This window comes from Triturus cristatus, chromosome 7 (genome assembly GCF_964204655.1).
Source record: "Triturus cristatus chromosome 7, aTriCri1.1, whole genome shotgun sequence".
NCBI classification, from domain to species: domain Eukaryota; kingdom Metazoa; phylum Chordata; class Amphibia; order Caudata; family Salamandridae; genus Triturus; species Triturus cristatus.
The window spans coordinates 1,276,225,378-1,276,245,203 of record NC_140590.1 but is presented as its reverse complement, the minus strand read 5'-3'; the positions used below and the strand labels follow the sequence as shown (position 1 = coordinate 1,276,245,203).

General features: G+C 50.5%; 1 protein-coding gene across 2 annotated transcripts in view; it reads left to right on the top strand.

The window, feature by feature from the left end:
• KIF22 (kinesin family member 22) overlaps positions 1 to 19,826 on the top strand; it is a 572,302-nt gene that overhangs the window by 515,157 nt on the left and 37,319 nt on the right. For both annotated transcript variants that reach the window (XM_085618807.1, XM_085618808.1), the window contains one exon: positions 18,857 to 19,054. In XM_085618807.1, the coding sequence (XP_085474933.1) occupies positions 18,857 to 19,054 (198 nt within the window). The remainder of the gene's footprint in view (positions 1 to 18,856; positions 19,055 to 19,826) is intronic.

The following is a 19,826-nucleotide window of genomic DNA, read 5'->3' as shown; positions in this document are numbered from 1 at the left end:
TATGGCCTCTGCAGCCCGATTCACCTCATTAAATCCTTCTGTGCTGCTTAAATGAGGCAAAGCAGCACAGCAGGAGAGTTTAAAGAATTTAACTCTGTCCCCGTTTCTAAGAGCCGTGGAAATATGAGCCTGCATAACACTGATTAACGTGCAGGTTCCCCCGACCCTCCCTTAAAAACAGGGACATAACCCAGGCACTACCCAAAAACCGGGACATTTGTAGAATTTGGAGAAAAGTGTCAGGACACTGGGACATTTCTCCAAAAACTGGGACCGTCTGGGGAAGTCCAGGACGCCTGGTCACCCTTGGAGGTGGCGGGGTGTCACTATTTTATTCAACGTTTGAAGGGATGGTGTTCCTGAGGTTCAATTCAAAGTACAATTGGTATTTATTGGTGAATATTATTTTCGAGCATGTGTAGTAAACGTTTTATAGCTGGGTTATTTTGTAGGAGTGTTGAAAAGACCTGCGGTAGAGCGAATAGTGACCCATAATGAGGCAAAATGTCTTCCAAACTCTGTAGTTTTTAGATGCCTGCCTATAATCCTTGCAACTGCCGCTTCATGTATGCCTCTGTTGTGCTTTATTTGCTTGTTGGGGCCATGAACTTCCACTCTGGAGACCACTCTTCTGAGAGAGCTGGTGAAGTGACAGATGGCAGGCTTCTCACTCCTGCCATTGTCCTTTCAAGTTTCTTTGGTTGTATTGCTGCTACACGAGACGTTCAGAGTCCCACTATAATCTTCCCTGTCTTAGACAAAAAAATTTTTTAAAGATGCTGACGGACTTGCATGAATAGGGGGCAAATGTACTACGACTAACCCATGTCTGTAGGTATTCCTAGTAATTTGTCAAGGCTTACAAAAACAATGATCTCTGATAGACATCTAGCCACGGATTCATTAACTTAGAATATCCCCAGGCGTCATACTGGATCCGGAAAATCTTTTGCAGCAGCACCTCTGCGCTCCGGGGTACGGCACCACACAACCCCGCCCTGACGTTGTCCACATCCGTGACGTCAGCGAGGTCATATAAGTCCCTCCCGCCGTGCTGACGTATGTTTCCTTCTTTTCTCTTCCAGGGGATCCTCATCAATAGTCATAAGCACTAGAATATTCCCGCCCATGCGCGGGACCCCGGAAACATAATCCTATATGTGACATATATAATATATATAACTGTCTATGTCCCCAAAACCTCAGATGGGACTGAAAGCATTGACAGCTCACAGGCTGCATTGCAGAAAACTACAGCCTAGAAAGCGAACTTCGAGAAAGTGGCTCTATATATACTGTTCCTTAATAGGTACAGGGTGTACAGAGTCCACAGTCCCCTGGGTTTGACAGATTAAAGTTAGGTATAACCTTACTCCCTGAAGTGGTAGCTTGGTCGAGCAGTAAGGCAGTACCAGAGGACAGTGTAATGCATTTGTTGTACACACTCAGTCAGCAAATGGTCTCACACACTCAATAACTGAACTCTAGGCCAATGGTTTATATATAAAAAATATGCTTGTTTTATTTTAGAACCAACACTTGGAGTTAAAATATACTTTCTCAACAATAGATGTTTCATTTAAATACTTTTGCAATATGCAGTAGATTTTAGTAAACCGTTACAAGAGGTTGCAGTAGGCAACTCTATTTTTAAACACAACAATACATTGAGCTCTGGTAAATTCAAGTTATTTGCAACAGATTACTTTTTAGATTACTTTTGGAATTCCAGAACTGGATCCTAGATTCAGTCCTGGGTCAGTTCTCAGAATCAAGTGATGAAAGTCGACTTTAGTACTGTAATGATTTTCAACTAATATTTAGCTATTTTAAAAGTTGACACTTAGAAAATATTTCAGAGAAAACAATCCATGATTCCCTATGGAAGAAAATGCAGGTTACAGGTACAGTACGTTCTCGTTACTTTTGTAATCCAGTACTGGGTGCCTAGACTCAGTACTGGGACCTTTATCCAAAACAGGTAAGCAATTACGTTTTCAGATATTATACGATTTTTGAAGAATATTTAAAGATTGCAGAAATCGACACTTAGAAGAAATTTCACAGAAAAACAGTCAATGGTTTCCTATGGAAGAAAATTGAGTTAAGGGTAAGTACAGTTGTAGAGGTTTTTCAGAGTCCGTGCTGGGCACCAAGATCCAGCACTGGGAGTTCACCTAGGAACAGGTGAGTAAATTTGTTTTTGTCACTCGACTGATTTTTGGTGAATATTTGAAGATTTGAAAAGTCCACACTTAGAAGAAATTTCAGGAAAAAGCCAGTCAATGTTACCCTATGAGGAAAATAGAGATCTGGGATCTGAAAGAAACACGTTAGTTAGATTCCTCACCTTAGAATATCCCCAGGCGTCAGACTGGATCCGGAAGATTTTTCGTCAGCAATACCCCTTGCGCGTCGCTAGGCGTCGTCTGCGGCTCCGCGTCCGTCGTCGGCGTCGTGCGCCGGAATGACGTCGTCTGAGTACTTAGACGCCGCCCTCGCGCGCTGACGTCAGTTCTTCTTTTTTCCGCGCCAGTAAGCGCAGATCCGGGAGAGCTACCCCTTCAGTCACTTCTTTTTTTTTAAAGAAACCTTTATTTACACAATAAAATAGACAAGGGCCTACAACCTCCAAGGCCGGCCGCTACAGAGCCGGAGGGCCCGCAATGCAACGCCACACATTCAAATAAACCAGAGGCGAAGCTCTCGGCAGTTCGTGAGCATATGCAACAGGCCGTGGCCATAGGTCCAGAGCAATCGGATAAAACAGTTTCATTTTTTCTGAAATACAAAACACACAAGGCAATGAGAGTCTAGAATAGCAGCGTGCGCTTCCCAGGACGGGGGACAACGTACAGTATCCGAAGCAGTTCTTGACAGGAAGTGGAAGTGGGGCGCAGTGGGAAGACAAAACATGGAACACACCTCACACCTTTAGTCACTTTTTGACTAACTTTTTCGATCCTTTTTGATCTTCGCTCGACTCCGGTGCCGGTAGGATGCCTGGTTTTAAAGCCTGTGCTGACTGTAGCCGCTTGATGTCGGTTACGGACCATCACCGCCGGTGCCTTTTCTGCTTGGGCCTTGACCACGACGCGGAGTCGTGTTCGGACTGCAAGGCCCTGACCTCGAAGGCTAGACGGGAGCGGTCCCGTAAGCTTCTCGAGGTTCGCCACTCTGCTCCGCGCCCCTCTCGATCCCGGTCCAGGAGGAGGTCCAAGGATCGGTCGCGGAGCCGCAGCCGACGCAATCATCGGTCGTCGGGGATTCAAGTCTTTGGGTAAGTCGAAGCACTCCAAGAAGTCCAAGAGGCGACACCGCGCTTCGGACTCCCCTCGCCGGTCGCGCGACTCGGCCGAGGGTCAGGGTGGTTCCACCCCCGCGGCTCCGGCGGAGCCGCAGGCGCCGCGCAAGTCCCCATACCCACCGGTCCCTGGGACTGACGCGACGCCGGCGGAAGTCAGTGCCTTCCTTTCGGCCATGAGGAACCTGGCTCCGCCGTTGACGCCCGCTGGCGCGCCTTCGGGCCCCGCGGACCCGACTGGGCAACCTTGCCTGCCGGCGGCTCCGGCGCCGTTAACGGCTCCGGCCTCGACGCCGCAAGCGCCCGAGGGACCCATTCCCGAGTCCCCGCCGACGCCGGTCGACCTCGTCACGCATCCTCCGCCGGCGTCGACACCAGTACCACCTCAGACGCTGACTCCGCTCGGCGTCGAGCCCCGGTTCAGCCCCACTCCGGGCCCGGCGCCGATACGGCGTCGATGGATGCCGCGTTCGGCGCCGCTAGAGACACATTTTGTCTATCGCCCGGCTCTGATCCTTCCTCCTGCATACCAGGAATCGGATAATGGGGACAACTGGGAGGGATCCGAGGATCCTATGGCCGTTCAGGCTCAACTGTCACAGGACTGGGCAGATGAACTGGGGGAGGCCAGTGGCCTGGATACCTCTCCGGACACTGGATTCATCTCTCCTCCGACTGTGGCTTCGGAGGAGGGTGCTGCTTTCTCTGTGGTGCTGCGCAAGGCGGCCGCAGCCCTTGGGCTCGAGCTACCTGCCGTGGCTGTGAGGACGAACGTCCTCACTGAGGTGCTTCAGTCTGCAGCAAGCTCCACTGAGCCTCTGCTGCCATTCAATGAGGCCCTCACTGACGTTCTGCAGGGCACCTGGTCCAAGCCCTCCACAGTTCCTCCTGTGGACAGGAACGTCGCCAGGCGCCACCGCCCTGCTCCGGGCGACCCCAGTTTTCTGTCCCAACACCCTACCCCGAGAGCCTGGTTATCCAGGCCTCTACCTTCCAATCCTCCTTCCCGACCGCTCCGCCGGACCGGGATTCCAAGAGGCTGGAACAGTTTGGCAAAAAGCTGTTCTCCTCCCTTGGTTTGGGCCTGCGGTCTTTGAACACCGCCTGCCTCTTGGACCGTTATTCCCACTCTGTGGGATACGGTGGAGGACGTGCTGCCCCTGTGTCCGGAGGAGGTCCGGACACGACTTACCCAGGCTCTGGCCGATGGGAGGGATGCAGCGCGACATGCTATCCGATGTGGGCTTGACACTACGGACTCGCTGGGTAGGGCGATTTCTACCTCAGTGGCGCTTCGACGTCACGCCTGGCTGCGGTCCACGTCCTTTTCGGGCGATGTCCAGAGCACCCTCATGGACATGCCCTTTGATGGCACTCGCCTTTTCGGCGAGAAAGCGGACAGTGCGCTGAATCGCTTTAAGGACTCCCGGGCTACGGCCTAGTCCTTGGGCCTCTCTGCCCCGCGGTCGCAATCTTCCGCTTTTCGCCCCTTTCGTGGCCAAGGAAGGGGTGCCTCCTCACGTACGCCTAGCCACCAGCCGCAGAACCAACCTGCGCGCGGTCGCGTACGTGGTTTCCGCCGAGGCGGTTCTGGAGGACGACTAGGTCAGCCCACATCCACCCCGGCAGCATCCGCCTCAAAGCCTTCCTAGTCCGAGCTTTCAGGCCCATTCCACGCCAGTGGGCGGCAGAGTTCGCCATCACCTGCTCCACTGGCGGTCCATCACATCGGACAGGTGGGTGCTGCAAATCGTCCGAAGGGGCTACTGCCTCCCCTTCGAGACGACCCCTCCAGCCATGCCACCGCAGCACCACCGTATCTCGGGGGATCATTTGAATTTTCTCCACGAGGAAGTTTCTGCCCTCTTGGCCAAGGGGGCCGTCGAGTGCGTTCCGAGCCCAGAAGTAGGTCGTGGTTGTTATTCCCACTACTTTCTGGTTCCCAAGAAGGGCAAAGGGGGCCTACGCCCTATCTTGGACCTCCGGAACGTCAATGCCTTCCTCCGTAAGGAAAGGTTCAAGATGTTAACTTTGGCTCAGGTTCTAGCTGCCCTAGACCCTGGAGACTGGATGGTAGCGTTGGACTTGCAGGACGCATATTTCCACATCCCCGTCCTGCCGGACCACCGGCGTTACCTGCGGTTCACGGTGGGCCAAGAGCACTTTCAGTTTACCGTGCTCCCCTTCGGCCTCACCAGTGCCCCTCGGGTGTTCACGAAAGTGATGGCGGTGGTCGCGGCTCATCTGCGCAGATCAGGGGTTCCAGTCTTACCCTATCTCGACGACTGGTTGTTGAAGGCGGGCTCGCCCCAGACAGTCGTCTCCCACCTCCAGACTACGGCGGATCTCCTGCATTTGCTGGGATTTTCCATCAACGTGCCGAAGTCACACCTGAGTCCCTCTCAGAAGCTCCTCTTCATCGGAGCGGTTCTCGATTCGGCGCAGTTCCGGGTCTATCCGCCGGAACAGCGGGTCCGGGATATACAGGCCCCGATTCCCATCTTTCGGCCTCTATCCTGGGTTTCGGTCAGGCTAGTGTTGCGGCTTCTGGGGCTGATGGCCTCCTGCATCCTACTAGTGCATCACGCCAGGCGGCGCATGCGGGCTCTGCAGTGGGACCTGAAGTTTCAGTGGGCCCAGCATCACAGCAACCTGTCCGACCATGTCTTGATCTCGGAGGGCACTGCACAGCAGTTGCAGTGGTGGCTCACGGACCGCGATTGGGTCAAGGGCAAGAGCCTCTCCCTTCCCCCACCGGAGCATGTCGTAGTGACGGATGCGTCCCTCCTGGGATGGGTGGCCATATGGGAGAGGCGGAGATCAGAGGCCTCTGGTCTCCGGCGGAGTCTCGTCTCCACATCAACCTGTTGGAGTTGAGAGCGATCCGACTTGCACTGAAAGCCTTCCTTCCCTCTGTCAGAGGAAGTGTTGTGCAGGTGTTCACGGACAACACCACCGCCATGTGGTATTGCAACAAACAGGGCGGGGTGGGGTCGTGGACCCTTTGTCAGGAGGCTCTGCGTCTCTGGACGTGGCTGGAACACCAGGGCATCACCCTGGTGGTTCAACATTTGGCGGGCTCTCTGAACGCCAGAGCGGACGAACTCAGCCGCCGGTGCATGATGGATCATGAATGGCGTCTGAACTCCGAAGTGGCGCAAGGTCTCTTTCAGCAGTGGGGAGAGCCTTGGTTAGATCTATTCGCCACCGAAGAGAACGCGCAATGTCAGCAGTTCTGCGCGTTGGAATTTCCAAGGCGGTACTCGCTCGGCGACGCTTTTCGTCACGAGTGGAGTTGCGGTCTGTTGTACGCCTTTCCGCCTATACCTCTTCTGCCCAGAATGCTGAAGATCAGGCACGACCGGGCCCAAGTCATCTTGGTGGCTCCGGATTGGGCACGAAGGTACTGGTATCCCGAGCTACTCAGTATGTTGACCGATCCGCCGATACGTCTGCCCCTTCGGGAGGATCTTCTGTCGCAGCAGCAGGGGACGGTCCTCCACCCGAACCTGTCCAGCCTCCACCTCCATGCGTGGAGATTGAGCGGCGGCAGTTGATGCCATTTGACTTGCCTCCTGAAGTCTGTGATATCATTCTGGCAGCCAGGCGTCCCTCCACAAAGATGGTATACGCCTGCCGGTGGAACAAATTTGTGGCATGGTGCACAGCAAAGGCTGTGGATCCCCTTTCCGCCCCTCTTTCTGAGGTTCTACTGTTTCTTCTTTCTTTGGCCCGGCAGGGCTCTGCCCTGGGCACCCTGAAAGGTTATCTTGCTGCCATCTCTGCCTTCTTGCGGCTTCCTGATCAGCCTTCTCTTTTAAAGTCCCCTGTAGTTACACGCTTTCTAAAAGGCATTACTCACACGTTCCCTCCTGTCCCTTTTGTAATGCCTCAATGGGACTTGAATCTTGTTCTCACATTTCTAATGTGTGCTCCCTTTGAGCCTCTTCATAATTGTCCTCTTCGTCTGCTGACGCTTAAGACTGCTTTTCTGGTAGCCATCACCTCGGCTAGACGGGAGAGTGAGCTCCAGGCTTTATCTTCAAAGCCTCCTTTTCTCTCTGTTCATCCGGACAAGGTTGTCCTTCGGCCTCGTCCTTCCTTTCTACCGAAAGTGGTGACCCCCTTTCATCTCGGGCAATCTGTCACCTTGCCCACCTTCTTTCAGCCTCCGCATCATTCCAAAGAGGAAGAGAGGCTCCACCGTCTGGACCTAAAACGTGCGCTCTCCTTTTATTTGGACCGCACAAAGCAGTTCCGGGTGGACGACCAACTTTTCTTTGGATACGTGGGTGCTAAGAAGGGGAAAGCTGTGCACAAACGGACCATCTCTCGGTGGGTCGTTTTGTGCATCAAAATTTGTTACTCCTTGGCAAAAAAGGACCCTCCTGTTAGGCTGCGCGCCCATTCTACTCGGGCCACAGCGGCTACTACTGCTTTGGGACGGGGTGTCCCTTTGCAGGACATCTGTCAGGCGGCGACGTGGGCTTCGCTACACACGTTTGCCAGACATTATCGCCTTGACAGCCAAGTCCGGAGGGATGGCTTCTTTGGCCGTTCTGTCCTCCAGGACTTTCTGGTGTTATCTTGGTTCGCAGACCCACCACCGGGGATGGTATTGCTTGGGTATCTATTCTAAGGTGAGGAATCTAACTAACGTGTTTCTTTCAGATGAACAAGTTACTTACCTTCGGTAACTATGTATCTGTAAGAAACATTAGTTAGTTAGATTCCTCACCGACCCACCCATCCTCCCCGTTCTGCGAACTGACATCTAGGGTTAAGGTTATCCTTTTCAGGCCCCTAGATTTTATTTTTGGCACCAGTGTCGGTCTTTGCATGGCTCTGCATTCCTGGCGCGGAAAGCTATGTACAAGAACTGACGTCAGCGCGCGAGGGCGGCGTCTAAGTACTCCGACGTCATTCCGGCGCACGACGCCGATGACTGACGCGGAGCCGCAGACGACGCCTAGCGACGCGCAAGGGGTATTGCTGACGAAAAATCTTCCGGATCCAGTCTGACGCCTGGGGATATTCTAAGGTGAGGAATCTAATGTTTCTTACAGATACATCGTTACCGAAGGTAAGTAACTTTTTTCTTTGCGCCCTCCCAACCGCGATCAACTGAGGGTAAGATTTCCCGACACCTAAAGGCACCCCTGCACGCGGCGCCCCACGGCCCCCTGTGTCCAACCCCGGGGTACCTACCTATCCTCCAACTACCCAACTTACCTCTCGAAGTGGTGGTGGCACCTGAAGCACCCTCGTCCCCGAGCTTGCAGCCTTTTTCCAAACCGGAACATTCCCATTGATTTCCATTGAGCGCCCAAAGGCTCAAAAGCACTCTGCACCCAGCCGCCCGAGTGGCCCTCGCAGTGAACACTCTACTCCTTCCTACTTCCCCACTTGCCCTGAGTAAGTGACCAGGAGCCCAGCTCCCACAGCCGCGTGGCTTGCCAGACAGCAGCCACCAACCAAGGCCCCCCTATCCCTCATAGGATAACATTGGGCCTAACTCTCTCTGCACCCGGCCGTCCTGAAACCGCTGAGGGTGAACCAACTGTACCTATCTGACACTGGGGGACCCCTGAGTCTATGCCCGGAATTTCAACTCTGCCAGTCGAGTACTTACCCTTAAACCGCTAACTTCATTTTCCTCATAGGGTAACATTGACTGGCTTTTTCTTCAAAAATCTTTTAAGTGTGAACTTTTCAAAACTGCAAATATTCACCAAAAATCAGCCGAGTGACAAACTAATTTACTCACCTGCTCCTAGGTGAGCTCCCAGTGCTGGATCTTGGTGCCCAGCCCTGACTCTGAAAAGTGTCCACAACTATACTTACCTCTAACTCATTTTTCTCCCATAGGAAACCATTGTCTGCTTTTCTGTGAAATTTCTTCTAAGTGTCTATTTTTGCAAATTTGAAATTCTTTTAAAATCGTACCATTTCTGCAAACGAAATTACTTACCTGTTTTTGATAAGGACCCCAGTCCTGGGTCTAGGTACCCAGTCCTGGATTACTAAAATAACGATTAAGTACTCTACCTGCAATTTGAATTTCTTGCCATAGATCCATTGGATGTTTTCTTTGAAATATTTTCTAAGTGCTAACTTTTGAAATAGCTAAATATTATTTAAAAATCATTACAGTTATTAAGTCGACTTTCATCACTTGATTCTGAATACTGACCCAGAGCTGGATCTAGGAGCCAGACCTGGAATTCCAAAAGTAATCTGAAATACAATTTATTACAAATAACCTGAATTTACCATTGAGCTCAATGCATTGTTATGTTTAGGAAATAGGATTGTTTATTGCAACCAACTGTAACTGTTTACAAAAATTTATTGCTTAAGACAAAAGTATTTATATCCAACCTCTCATTCTGAGAAAGTATATTTTTATCCCCTTTGTGGTTCTAAAAATAAAACAAGCATATATTTTATATATATATAAACCATTGGCCTGGAGTTCAGTTATTGAGTGTGTGAGACCATTTGCTGACTGTGTACAATAAATGCTTTACACTGTCCTCTGGTACTGCCTTACTGCTCGACCAAGCTACCACTTTTGAGAGTAAGGTCATACCTAACTTTGACCTCTATCAGCCTCTGGGGGACTGTGGACTCTGTACACCCTGTACCTATTAGGGAACAGTATATACAGAGCCACTTTCTCACAGACACTGAGTGCAGGAATGGACAAAACACCTTTTAAATTCTGCCGTAACTGCCACCACAAATACGCGCAGAAGGACCAACATGCGGTCTGCAACCTTTGCCTGCCAGTTGACCACGAGAGCAAGGACTGCAACGCCTGTTCGGCCTTCACACCGAAGACGCTCCAGGTGAGAGACAGAGGGGAGCCAACTACAACATGGAGGGCAAGGGAAAAGGCCCAGACACTGTACGAACTGGGCCTCTCCACCGACGACTAAGACAAAGTCGCCGAGGGACCTGATGACTTCACGGTCGCAGAGACCGAAAAGAAAACGTCTGACAAGGTACGAGAGACTTCGAGCGCTAAACCCTCGACAGGGCCCTGAAAAACCGAGTCAGCTTCTCGAAAAACAGTCAGTCCTCGAAAGGAACACCGGCGCTGAAAATTTCGACGACCGCGAGTGGATCCAAGCACGAAAGGACTGGCGGATCCTTCTTCGAGAAGGACTCCCAGGTGCCGAAGACCGCCGAAAGGCAAGGGTCGTCAAAGCAAGGCCAAGAAACTGGGCATTCGACTTCGAAAGATAAGGTCGCGTCGACACAAGCTCCGTCAAAGACCGGCGCTCGACGCCGAAAACGCCTCTGAAATAGAGAAGAAAAAAAAGCGGTTCGAAGCAGAGATGGAGAGCATCCTTCAAAGGAAAAGTGAGTTCGACTAGAAGATGAGAGAATTCACTATCCCAACGAAACCACCGTTGATCAAGGAACAGGAGTTCGACGCAGAAGAACTGTCGAAGACTCCCGCAGAGGAGGAGGAAGAAGACCTTTACAATGAGGGAGAAGAATATGAGGAACAATCTAACTACGGCTTGGCGCCGTCGACTACGCAGGACCTGGAGTGGCAGGACCTTGACGCCGAAAAACCAGAAGAGCCTGTGGAGACTTACACTTCGAGGCCTTCGCCGCCAGATGTCATAGGGGCTTACAACATGGTAGTCAAAAGCACGGCTGCAGCTTTTGGTGTTAAGCTGGAGGAAGAAAAGCCGAAAGACTTTTTACTGGACACACTGCTCCCTATCCAAACAAGGAGCCAGTCCCCAACCCCCCCCCCCCCCCCCCCATGCTCCACAGTGTCATGAACCAGGGGAACGAGGCGCTCAAGGACCCAGCAACATGCAGGTCCATCACACCGAGGACGGAGAAAAAATATAAACACTCCTCCCAGGACCCTCCATAAATCAAAGGATCCGTTACAGCAGATTCAATCATTGCATCTACTGCCAGGAAGAGGGCAAATGTCCTGGCAACCTCTGGACCACCTCCAGACAAAGAAAGCAGGAGGATGGACCTCACGGGGAGAAAAATAGAGAAACGCGGCAATGCACTGGGGCATGGCGAACTCCAATGCCCTACTGAACAGGCACCAGTACCAACATTGGGACGAAATGGGGGAACTGATTAAGCACCTCCCCGAGCAATACCAACAAAGAGCTGCGCACCTAGTGGAGGAAGGAAAGAATATAGCAAACACTTGCCTTAAAACAGCGTTGGATGGAGCAAAAACATCAAGCAGGCTGATGGCAATTGGAATAACAGAAAGAAGGCAAGCCTGGCTCAGGATTTCGGGCTTCAAGCAAGAAGGCAGCAGGCCCAGCAGAAACAACACTGGCAGTACCAGCCTCGGGGCCAGTACTTTCGGAGCAGGGGGAACTGACGAGGCCAGATATGCAGAGGGGGAGACCAACCCATCTCAAAGTAACTTCACACGGGAAAGAGTACTCGTCCCACAAAGTCCCTCCGAGGGTGGAGCACAAAAGATCAAAGACGAGAGGGTTACACAGACCAAACGCCAACAAACATGCAATACCTGTAGGCGGCAGACTGAGACGTTGCCTTCAAGAATGGAGAAAGATAACAGACAAATGGATACTCAACATCATACAGTTCGGATACTGTATAGAGTAGGAAAGGAAACCACTGAACAGGAAAGCAAAGAGGAGGGATCACTCAGGACAGGAGCTAGCGCAACTCATAGATGAAGCACAAGAACTGCTCCTAAAGGATGCCATAGAGCCAGTACCTTTCAGAGAAAGGAACAAGGGAGTATACTACAACTATTTCCTGGTACCAAAGGTGGACGGAACACTAAGACCCATCCTGGATCTATGGTTCCTAAACAAGTACGTAAGGACGCAAAAAGTCTAAATGACGTCCCTACAAGAGGTACTCCCGCAAATGAGACGGAGACTTCATGTCCACCGTGGATCTCAAAGATGCCTACCTGCACATCCCAATGAACAGGCAGCACAAAAATCTGTTAAGGATCGCCATTGGCAAGTAGCACTACCAATTCACAACCTTGGCATTCGGGCTAAAGTCCGCACCAAGGGTTTTCACAAAATGCCTGGCGGCAGTGGCAGCGTACCTGTGGAGGGAAGGGATTCATGTATACCCTTATCTCGACGACTGGCTAATAAAGGCAAGTTCACGCGAAAAATGCGAGGAACACACAGCGGGTCACGAACACACTAACTAAGCTGGGATTCTCAATACACTGGGGGAAATCCTCTATGGAACCAGAACAGGTGAAGATCTTCCTGGGGTAACAGATCAACACCTTACAGAGAACAGTGATGCCCAGCGACAAGAGAACTCTGACCCTGCTGAAGGAGACGCGCCTCTACTAGAAGGGGCAAGCTCTGACAGTGAGAACAGCGAGCAAGATCATGGGGATGATGGCGTCATGCTTTTACCTAGTTCCCCATGTACGCCTACACATGAGGCCTTTGCAGGAATCGCTGCAACGGCAATGGTCACAAGGAAGCGGAAGTTGGGAGGATCTAGTGGTTGTAACGCACGCGGTGCAAGAAGAGAGCATGGTGGAACAGGGAGAACATAACTATAGGGAAGCCCTTGACACCACCAAGCCCAACGGTGACCATCACCACAGACTCATCACAGATAGGATGGGGAGCACATATGGACAAGCTCAAAGTGAGGGGTCTGTGGACGCCAGCGGATGCGGTCGGACACATCAACTACCTGGAATTGAAGACCGTTTTCCTAGCCCTGAAAGCCTTCCAGAAAAAAACTCTACGGCCAGAAGGTGTTGATACAAACAGACAATAAAACAACGATGTTCTACATCAACAAGCAGGGAGGAACAGTCATTTCCCCTATCCAACCTGGCACAGGAGATTTGGAGATGGGCCATCCCACTCAAAATAGACCTGCTGGCCATTCACCTACCAGGGAAGGACAATGTGGAAGCAGACTGGCTCAGCAGGCAGACTTCGGCGTCCCACGAGTGTAAGCTCAATGGACCGGAAACGCAAAGGCTATTCAGAAGGTGGGGTGCACCGACAATAGACACCGGAATGCAAAATGCCAAAGCTTTGCATCCAGACAACCAGAAAAACAATCCAAGGGGAATGCCCTATGGATAAGCTGGTCAAAAACATTTGCCTACGCTTTTCCACCAATACCACTGATACACAGGGTACTCAAGTGCAGGTTTGAACATGACGCTGAACCTAGTGGCACCACAGTGGGCAAGACAGACCTGGTACTCTCAAATAGTGGAGATGGCACAGGGACCACCACACAAGTTCACCAAAAGAAAGGACTTGCACTCCATGCAGAACGGAGAGGTTCTACACCCAGAGCCAGAGAGCCTCGGCCTAGCGGCATGGCTCCTGAAGACAGTTCGCACACCTTAAGCTACCTCGAAGCACTATGCGAGTGCTCAGGGAGGCAAGGAGACAGACGACACGGAAATGCTATGGGGAAAAATGGAAGAGGTACACACATTGGTGCAGGAGACATAAACTGCATAATAAGTTGACAAAGGAATCAACGGTGCTAAGATACCTCATGCACCTACTAAAGGCAAAACTATGTTCATCCTCACAAAGGGTACACCTTGCAGCGATTGTTGCCTACACACGAGGTGAGACTGGTGAAAGTTTCTTTACATCACGAGTAGTAAAGAGATTCCTGGAAGGGGCGAAAAGGATAGCGCCACCAAAGAGTATGCCGCCGCCGGCATGGAACCTCAACTTGGTCCTAACGGAACTTATGAAGGTGCCCTTTGAGCCCATTCACAAGCCCTCCCTTCAAATGCTAACAATGAAGACAGCCTTTCTGGTGGCAATAACCTCGCTGCACAGAGTAAGCGAGCTGCAAGCACGAACGTTGAAAGAGCCCTACATCCAGATACACAAGGACAGTCTCGTAATGAGAACGGACCCACACTTCATGCCGAAGGTGGTGTCGGCATTTCATATGAACCAGACAATACAAATACCAAGCTTCTTTCAGAACCCTACCACAGGCGCAGAAAGAGCACTGCACACTCTGGACTCTAGAAGGGCGGTGATGCTCTACATCGAGAGAACCAAGGAGCACAGGAGAACTAAGCAGTTTTGTGTCCTTCGCAACCAGCTTCCTGGGTAGGCCGGTAACAAAAGGCACCAATGCAAGATGGATCGCACTCACGATACAGTTTTGCCACAAACAGGCAGGGCAAGAACTATCAGAAACGGCACGGGCCCACTCCACAAGGAAGAAAGGAGCAACAATTGCTTTTCTGGAAAACACACCCATTCAAGACATATGCCTGGCGGCAACATGGGCTTCAGTGCACACGTTCACTAAGCACTACTGCGTGGATATACAAATGAACAAGGATGCACAAGTAGGACAAAAGGTGCTTCAACATGTATTCAGCGACCAACGCTCATCTTCCACCCAGCCGCCAGACAAGTGACAAACCGCTACAAAATCGATGCACAGCATAGTGAATCCAGAAAGATTCATGCTGCAAAACGAATACTTTCTTACCTGTTGGTGTAGTTTTGCAGCTTGACGATCTGTCTGGATTCACTAGCGAACCCTCCCACCTCCGCCAGAAAGATGAGGATGGAGAAGAGGGGGGAAAGACAGAGAATGGAGAACAAAAGGAGATTTGAAAAGGAAATGTGAGAAAGGATATAATTGAGAAGAAATACGGTAAATAGCCTAGGGTTAAAAAAAAAAAAAAATCCGAAGATGGCGCCCCGAGGTGGGACTTAAGCAGGACGACGTCACGAGAGGTGCATCAAATGGTGGGATGTCAGACGCCCACATGGGCTACAAAAAAAAAAAAGACAGACTACGATTGCGGAATAATGCACAGCATAGTGAATCCAGAAAGATCTTCAAGCTGCAAAAGTACACCGACAGGTAAACCTATTCGTTCTCTTCCAGGGGTATCCTCATCAAAGTCATAAGCAACCCTCCCGCTTCCCCGGGCAAAGGATCCTTATTCTTAAAGCATTGTCAACTCTTTGTGTCATGGCTTTCTGTCACCGCAAAGAACTGACTTAACTGTCACCCCTGAGGCATGATGGGAAGCTAGGGGTCATGGCTGCCTTAAAGGCACGGTGCCAGTTTTTTCTAGGTTGCTATGAGTTAGCTTTCTAGCCTTTCTAGGCTGTAGTTTTCTGCAATGCAGCCTGTGAGCTGTCAATGCTTTCAGTCCCATCTGAGGTTTTGGGCTAAATGCTAAGCAGTAAAACATGCTTTGCTGTTCTCTTCCCTGTTTTTATGATATATTGTTTATATTAGATATATTTATAATATACAGGGGAGTCCTTACAGCATTCAGCTCTGGTTGTGAAAAGCTGCATTTGCTTTTTGATGTGTGTGTGTGAGTGACATGTATTATTGTTTCTGGGGTCCCGCGCATGGGTGGGAATATTCTAGTGCTTATGACTTTGAGGATACCCCTGGAAGAGAACTAGGATTACAGGTAAGTAACGAATCCTTCCGCGTGCAACGCGGATCCGGAGTAAGCAGTTCCTCTGGCCTGTATTCAGGCCCCCTTTTGACGCTTTGCGTCTGGAACAGTGTGCAATGCCTTCGGGCTTTTAAACGTATACCTCTTGTTTGCAGCAAATGTCCACGACAGACCGACATCTGTATGTGGAGTTTGGGTGAACACCATGATTCGACGGATTGAGACGCCTACCAACACCTCAAGCCGAAGTCCCTGCGGGAACGCCGGATGAAGCTCCTTTCGGCTCGCCTGTCCCGGTCTGATTAGTCTCGTCCTCCTGCCTACTCATCGCCGGCAGTCCCCTCTGATTTCCAGTTGTGACGTCTGTCTGCCTCTGGGGCCCAGAGAAGTCGTTCACCCCTTCTAGGTAAGTCACGGCGCATGTCGCCGAGGTCCTCTACCTCCCTTCGGTCTGTTGTCGGGGGCACTAGTTCCCAGAGCCCTCTGGACTTGTGCCCCCGGGAGTTGCCAATCCCCTATCCGGGCAAGGAGGCGACTTAGACCCAAAAGGAGGCATATGCTGTGGCTCTGCAGGCCTCCCTTGGGTCTGCTCTTGTCCCTGGGGTGTCCTTGGGGCATCCGCTACTTACGGACTCGCCGGTGGGTTTTCCCCCTGCGACAAATAAGAACTTCCCCCTCAGGCGCGAAGGAGATCTGGTGTAGTCAGGGTGCGGCCCGGCTGGGTCCTCCTACAAACCCATAGGACCCCTGCTGCGCCGCATAGTCCCGTGGGATTCCCTGGTGCGTCGCAAGTGGTTGCTGGTGCTCAAAGCCTTGCTTAGAGCACACCTCTGCCTTCCTGACAGGCGGATGCCTGCCCGAAGCAGAGGTCAGCGCGGTTCAGGTGCAGAAAACTCTCCTCCCCGGTTCCGACTTCCCTTCTTCTTACTTCAGTCAGAGCCTGTTACGGCCGAGTCTGTGCCTCGCCGGCTCTGGCGCCATCCCGTTCTTCGGAAGCGATGCATGTCGTGGTGGACGTGGTATCGGCACCGGATGGAACCGACTCGGTGTCAGACGAGGCAGGGTTGGCGCCGATCGCAGTAGTTTTGGCGCCATGTCGACGCAAGATTGACTCTTCTCCAGGAGCTTCTAGGGAGTTTGGCGTCGCCTTCAAGTCAGACTACGCCAGATCTATCCTTGCCTGTGCCCTTCTTTCTTCCTCCTTCCGCCTTCTCAATTAAGGCTCTTGTCTCCTGTATAGTCTTCTTTGATCCCACACTTCCATTGTTATAAGGGAAGATGCCTTCTTAATGTACATTGCTTTCTTTCTGTGCTCCGTCCTTTGTGGACGGCACGGTTCGTCCTTGTTAGACAGCACAGTTCTACATGGTAATACTAGTCTATTTTTTGGTCTGAGATTTATTTATTTTATTTTTTGAAGCTTGTAAAGCGCACAGCTACCTCCGGCGGAGGTGTCCCGGCGCTAAGATTACATAATTGTCCCCATAAAGAGTAACCAGAGTCATATCCCACAGAGGGACTAGGAGAATGCGAGAGTCTGACAATGCCAGGCCCTAACGCTTAGTGAACAACCAGGTCTTGAGTTTGCGTCGAAAGGCTGGCTCAGATTCGCAAAACCTGAGATCAAGGGGGAGGCTGTTCCAGAGCTTGGCGGCAGTGACAGTGAAAGATCTGCCGCCACTCCGAGAAAGCTTGAATCTTGGTACCATCAGAAGACGAAGGTTGTTGGATCTTAGATGTCTAACTGAAACAGAGATTTTGAGACGCTTTCTCAGATAAAGCGGGCCAATTCCATGAATAGCCCGAAATGTCAGTCAGGATTTTGAAATCGATGCGACGTGAAATGGGAAGCCAGTGAAGCTCTTCTCGATAGGCTCTGACTGAAGTACGGGCAGGGATATTACCAATGAGCCGGGCTGCCACGTTTTGAACTATTTGCAGGCGGTCGATAAGGTATAGAGGGGCACCTGCATATAGACTGTTAGCATAGTCTAGATGGGTGGTGATAAGAGCCTGGACCACAGTTTTGCGTGAAGATTGAGGGAGGAAGGGGAAGATTTTCCTGATCATACGTAATTTGGAGAAACAGGCCCCTACCACTTTGTTGACTTGTACACTTCCAGACAAAGAATTGATAGTCTTCCCTTGTTGCACACACTTTGGGATGTGGGTCTACGCTTCGCTATGCGGGGTTTTTCTCTCAGCATAGTTCCTCTTTTGCTTTTTCACTTGCATCTGGACAGTGTCTCATACTGTCTTTTATGATGGTGTTTTGCACCATCCGCCTTATTTATTTTGCGGATTTCTCATCCTTTGCACACTGCTCCCATACTTTCACAGTTTTGTTGGTGGCTCCGCGTTGCGCCGCGGAAAAGTTTCTCTGAAGAAAACTGACAGCGCACCGGGAGGTACTTGTATGACCTCGCTGACGTCACATACGTGGAAGATGTCATGGCTGGGTCGTGTGGTGCCGTCCCCAGTGCGCAGAGGTGCTGCTGAAAAAGATTTTCCACGTCCAGTCTGATGCCTGGGGATGTTCTAAATTGAGGAATCTGCGGCTAGACAACGTCTCTACCAGATAGTTACCGAAGGTAAGTAACTCTTACTTTAAGGCTTTTTGTGACAAAATATTATGGCGACAACTTACACCACATGTGCGTCTTCGAAGCATAACTATGCTGTAGAATAGAAGTATTTTCTTTGTGTGGTAGGTGGGTGATGTGTTTGGAGACGGGGTATGGATTGAACCAAGGCTGTATATTGCCTAGAGACTTATCAATACTATGCTGAGGTGCTCCAGCTAATCTCTGATGAGGCATATTTGCATGAAACTAAATAAAAATAGATCAGGCCCTAGTGGGTGGGTTTTTCTGGGGATCCTTGATGAAGTACCCCACTTAAATGTACCCTTGTTTATGAACTGCCCAACTCCTCTTTTTTGTTTACGTCTGAACTCTACTTGTGTTGATGTGAAGCCCTGGAATTAATAAATGTGATCTTTTCTATTGAGTGGGCATTTGTGGTTCCTTTTGTTGCCCATGTGGTTGTTTGCTAGCGAAGGTGTCATTTGGAATTAGTTTGCCAAAAGGACGCATTATTTATTGTTGAAGGTGGCCTGTGAAGGGGTGGAGAATGAAGCTGACTGGGGACTGAATGTCAATGAGGACACCATGGAGCAGGCCCGCAAGAACATTCTGAACGTGCTGAACGGTGGTAACTTGAAAGAACTGAAATCTTTGCAGAAGATTGGCGACAAGAAGGCCAGGCTCATCATTGGATGGAGGCAGATAAACGGGCCCTTCTTGAAGGTAACAGCAAGGGGATCTCGCAGTAGGAAATACTCTACAAAAGTGTGCATGTCTTAACAAGTGAGATTTATTTATTCCTTCCAGCTGCCTCTTTTCTGTTCTGACTCAGTTGGTGCAAGCATTATTTAACTTTGTAACAAACTTCTCTAGCTCTTTAATAGCTTGCCCACCCAGTCCCCCTCACAGGGTTAGTTATATGCCCCTTGCCCTGTGGAGGTGTGCACCATCCACACACTACATAGCTTAGAGCAAAATCTGCATCTGGTACCCTCATCTCACCAGTCTTCCTTCTAGTGCTCCTGTGAGGTGTTTTCACAAGCTATTTAGTGACCATTCATTTTTTCACATTGTTCATATAATTGCAACTTTCCATAAATTGCTTCTTGAATTAATTGTGCAAAATTTAGATTGAGATTATAGGGGCAGGTCTTTTTTTTGACACTGCAAAGGCTTTTTTTTAAAATCCTAGTATTGGTGTGTATTGAAAACCCGTTTTCCTTTGCAACTGCCAACAGGGTATGCTTAACATCTGAGCAATTTAAACTTTTCTCACTTTGCTCACCGCCACCTGCACTTTATGTGCATTATTTTCCCACGTGCAACATCTCCTCTACATACAATCTGCTCTGGATATCTTATTGAGAAAATTAGTCTAGATGAGAGTACAGATACTGAGTCATGGCAAAGTATTAGGCACTTATTCTGTCACTAAAGTGGTGAGGTGCTCTGTCTGGGTCACTCCTTTTCCTCTTGCCTTTCCAACAAACTCTGA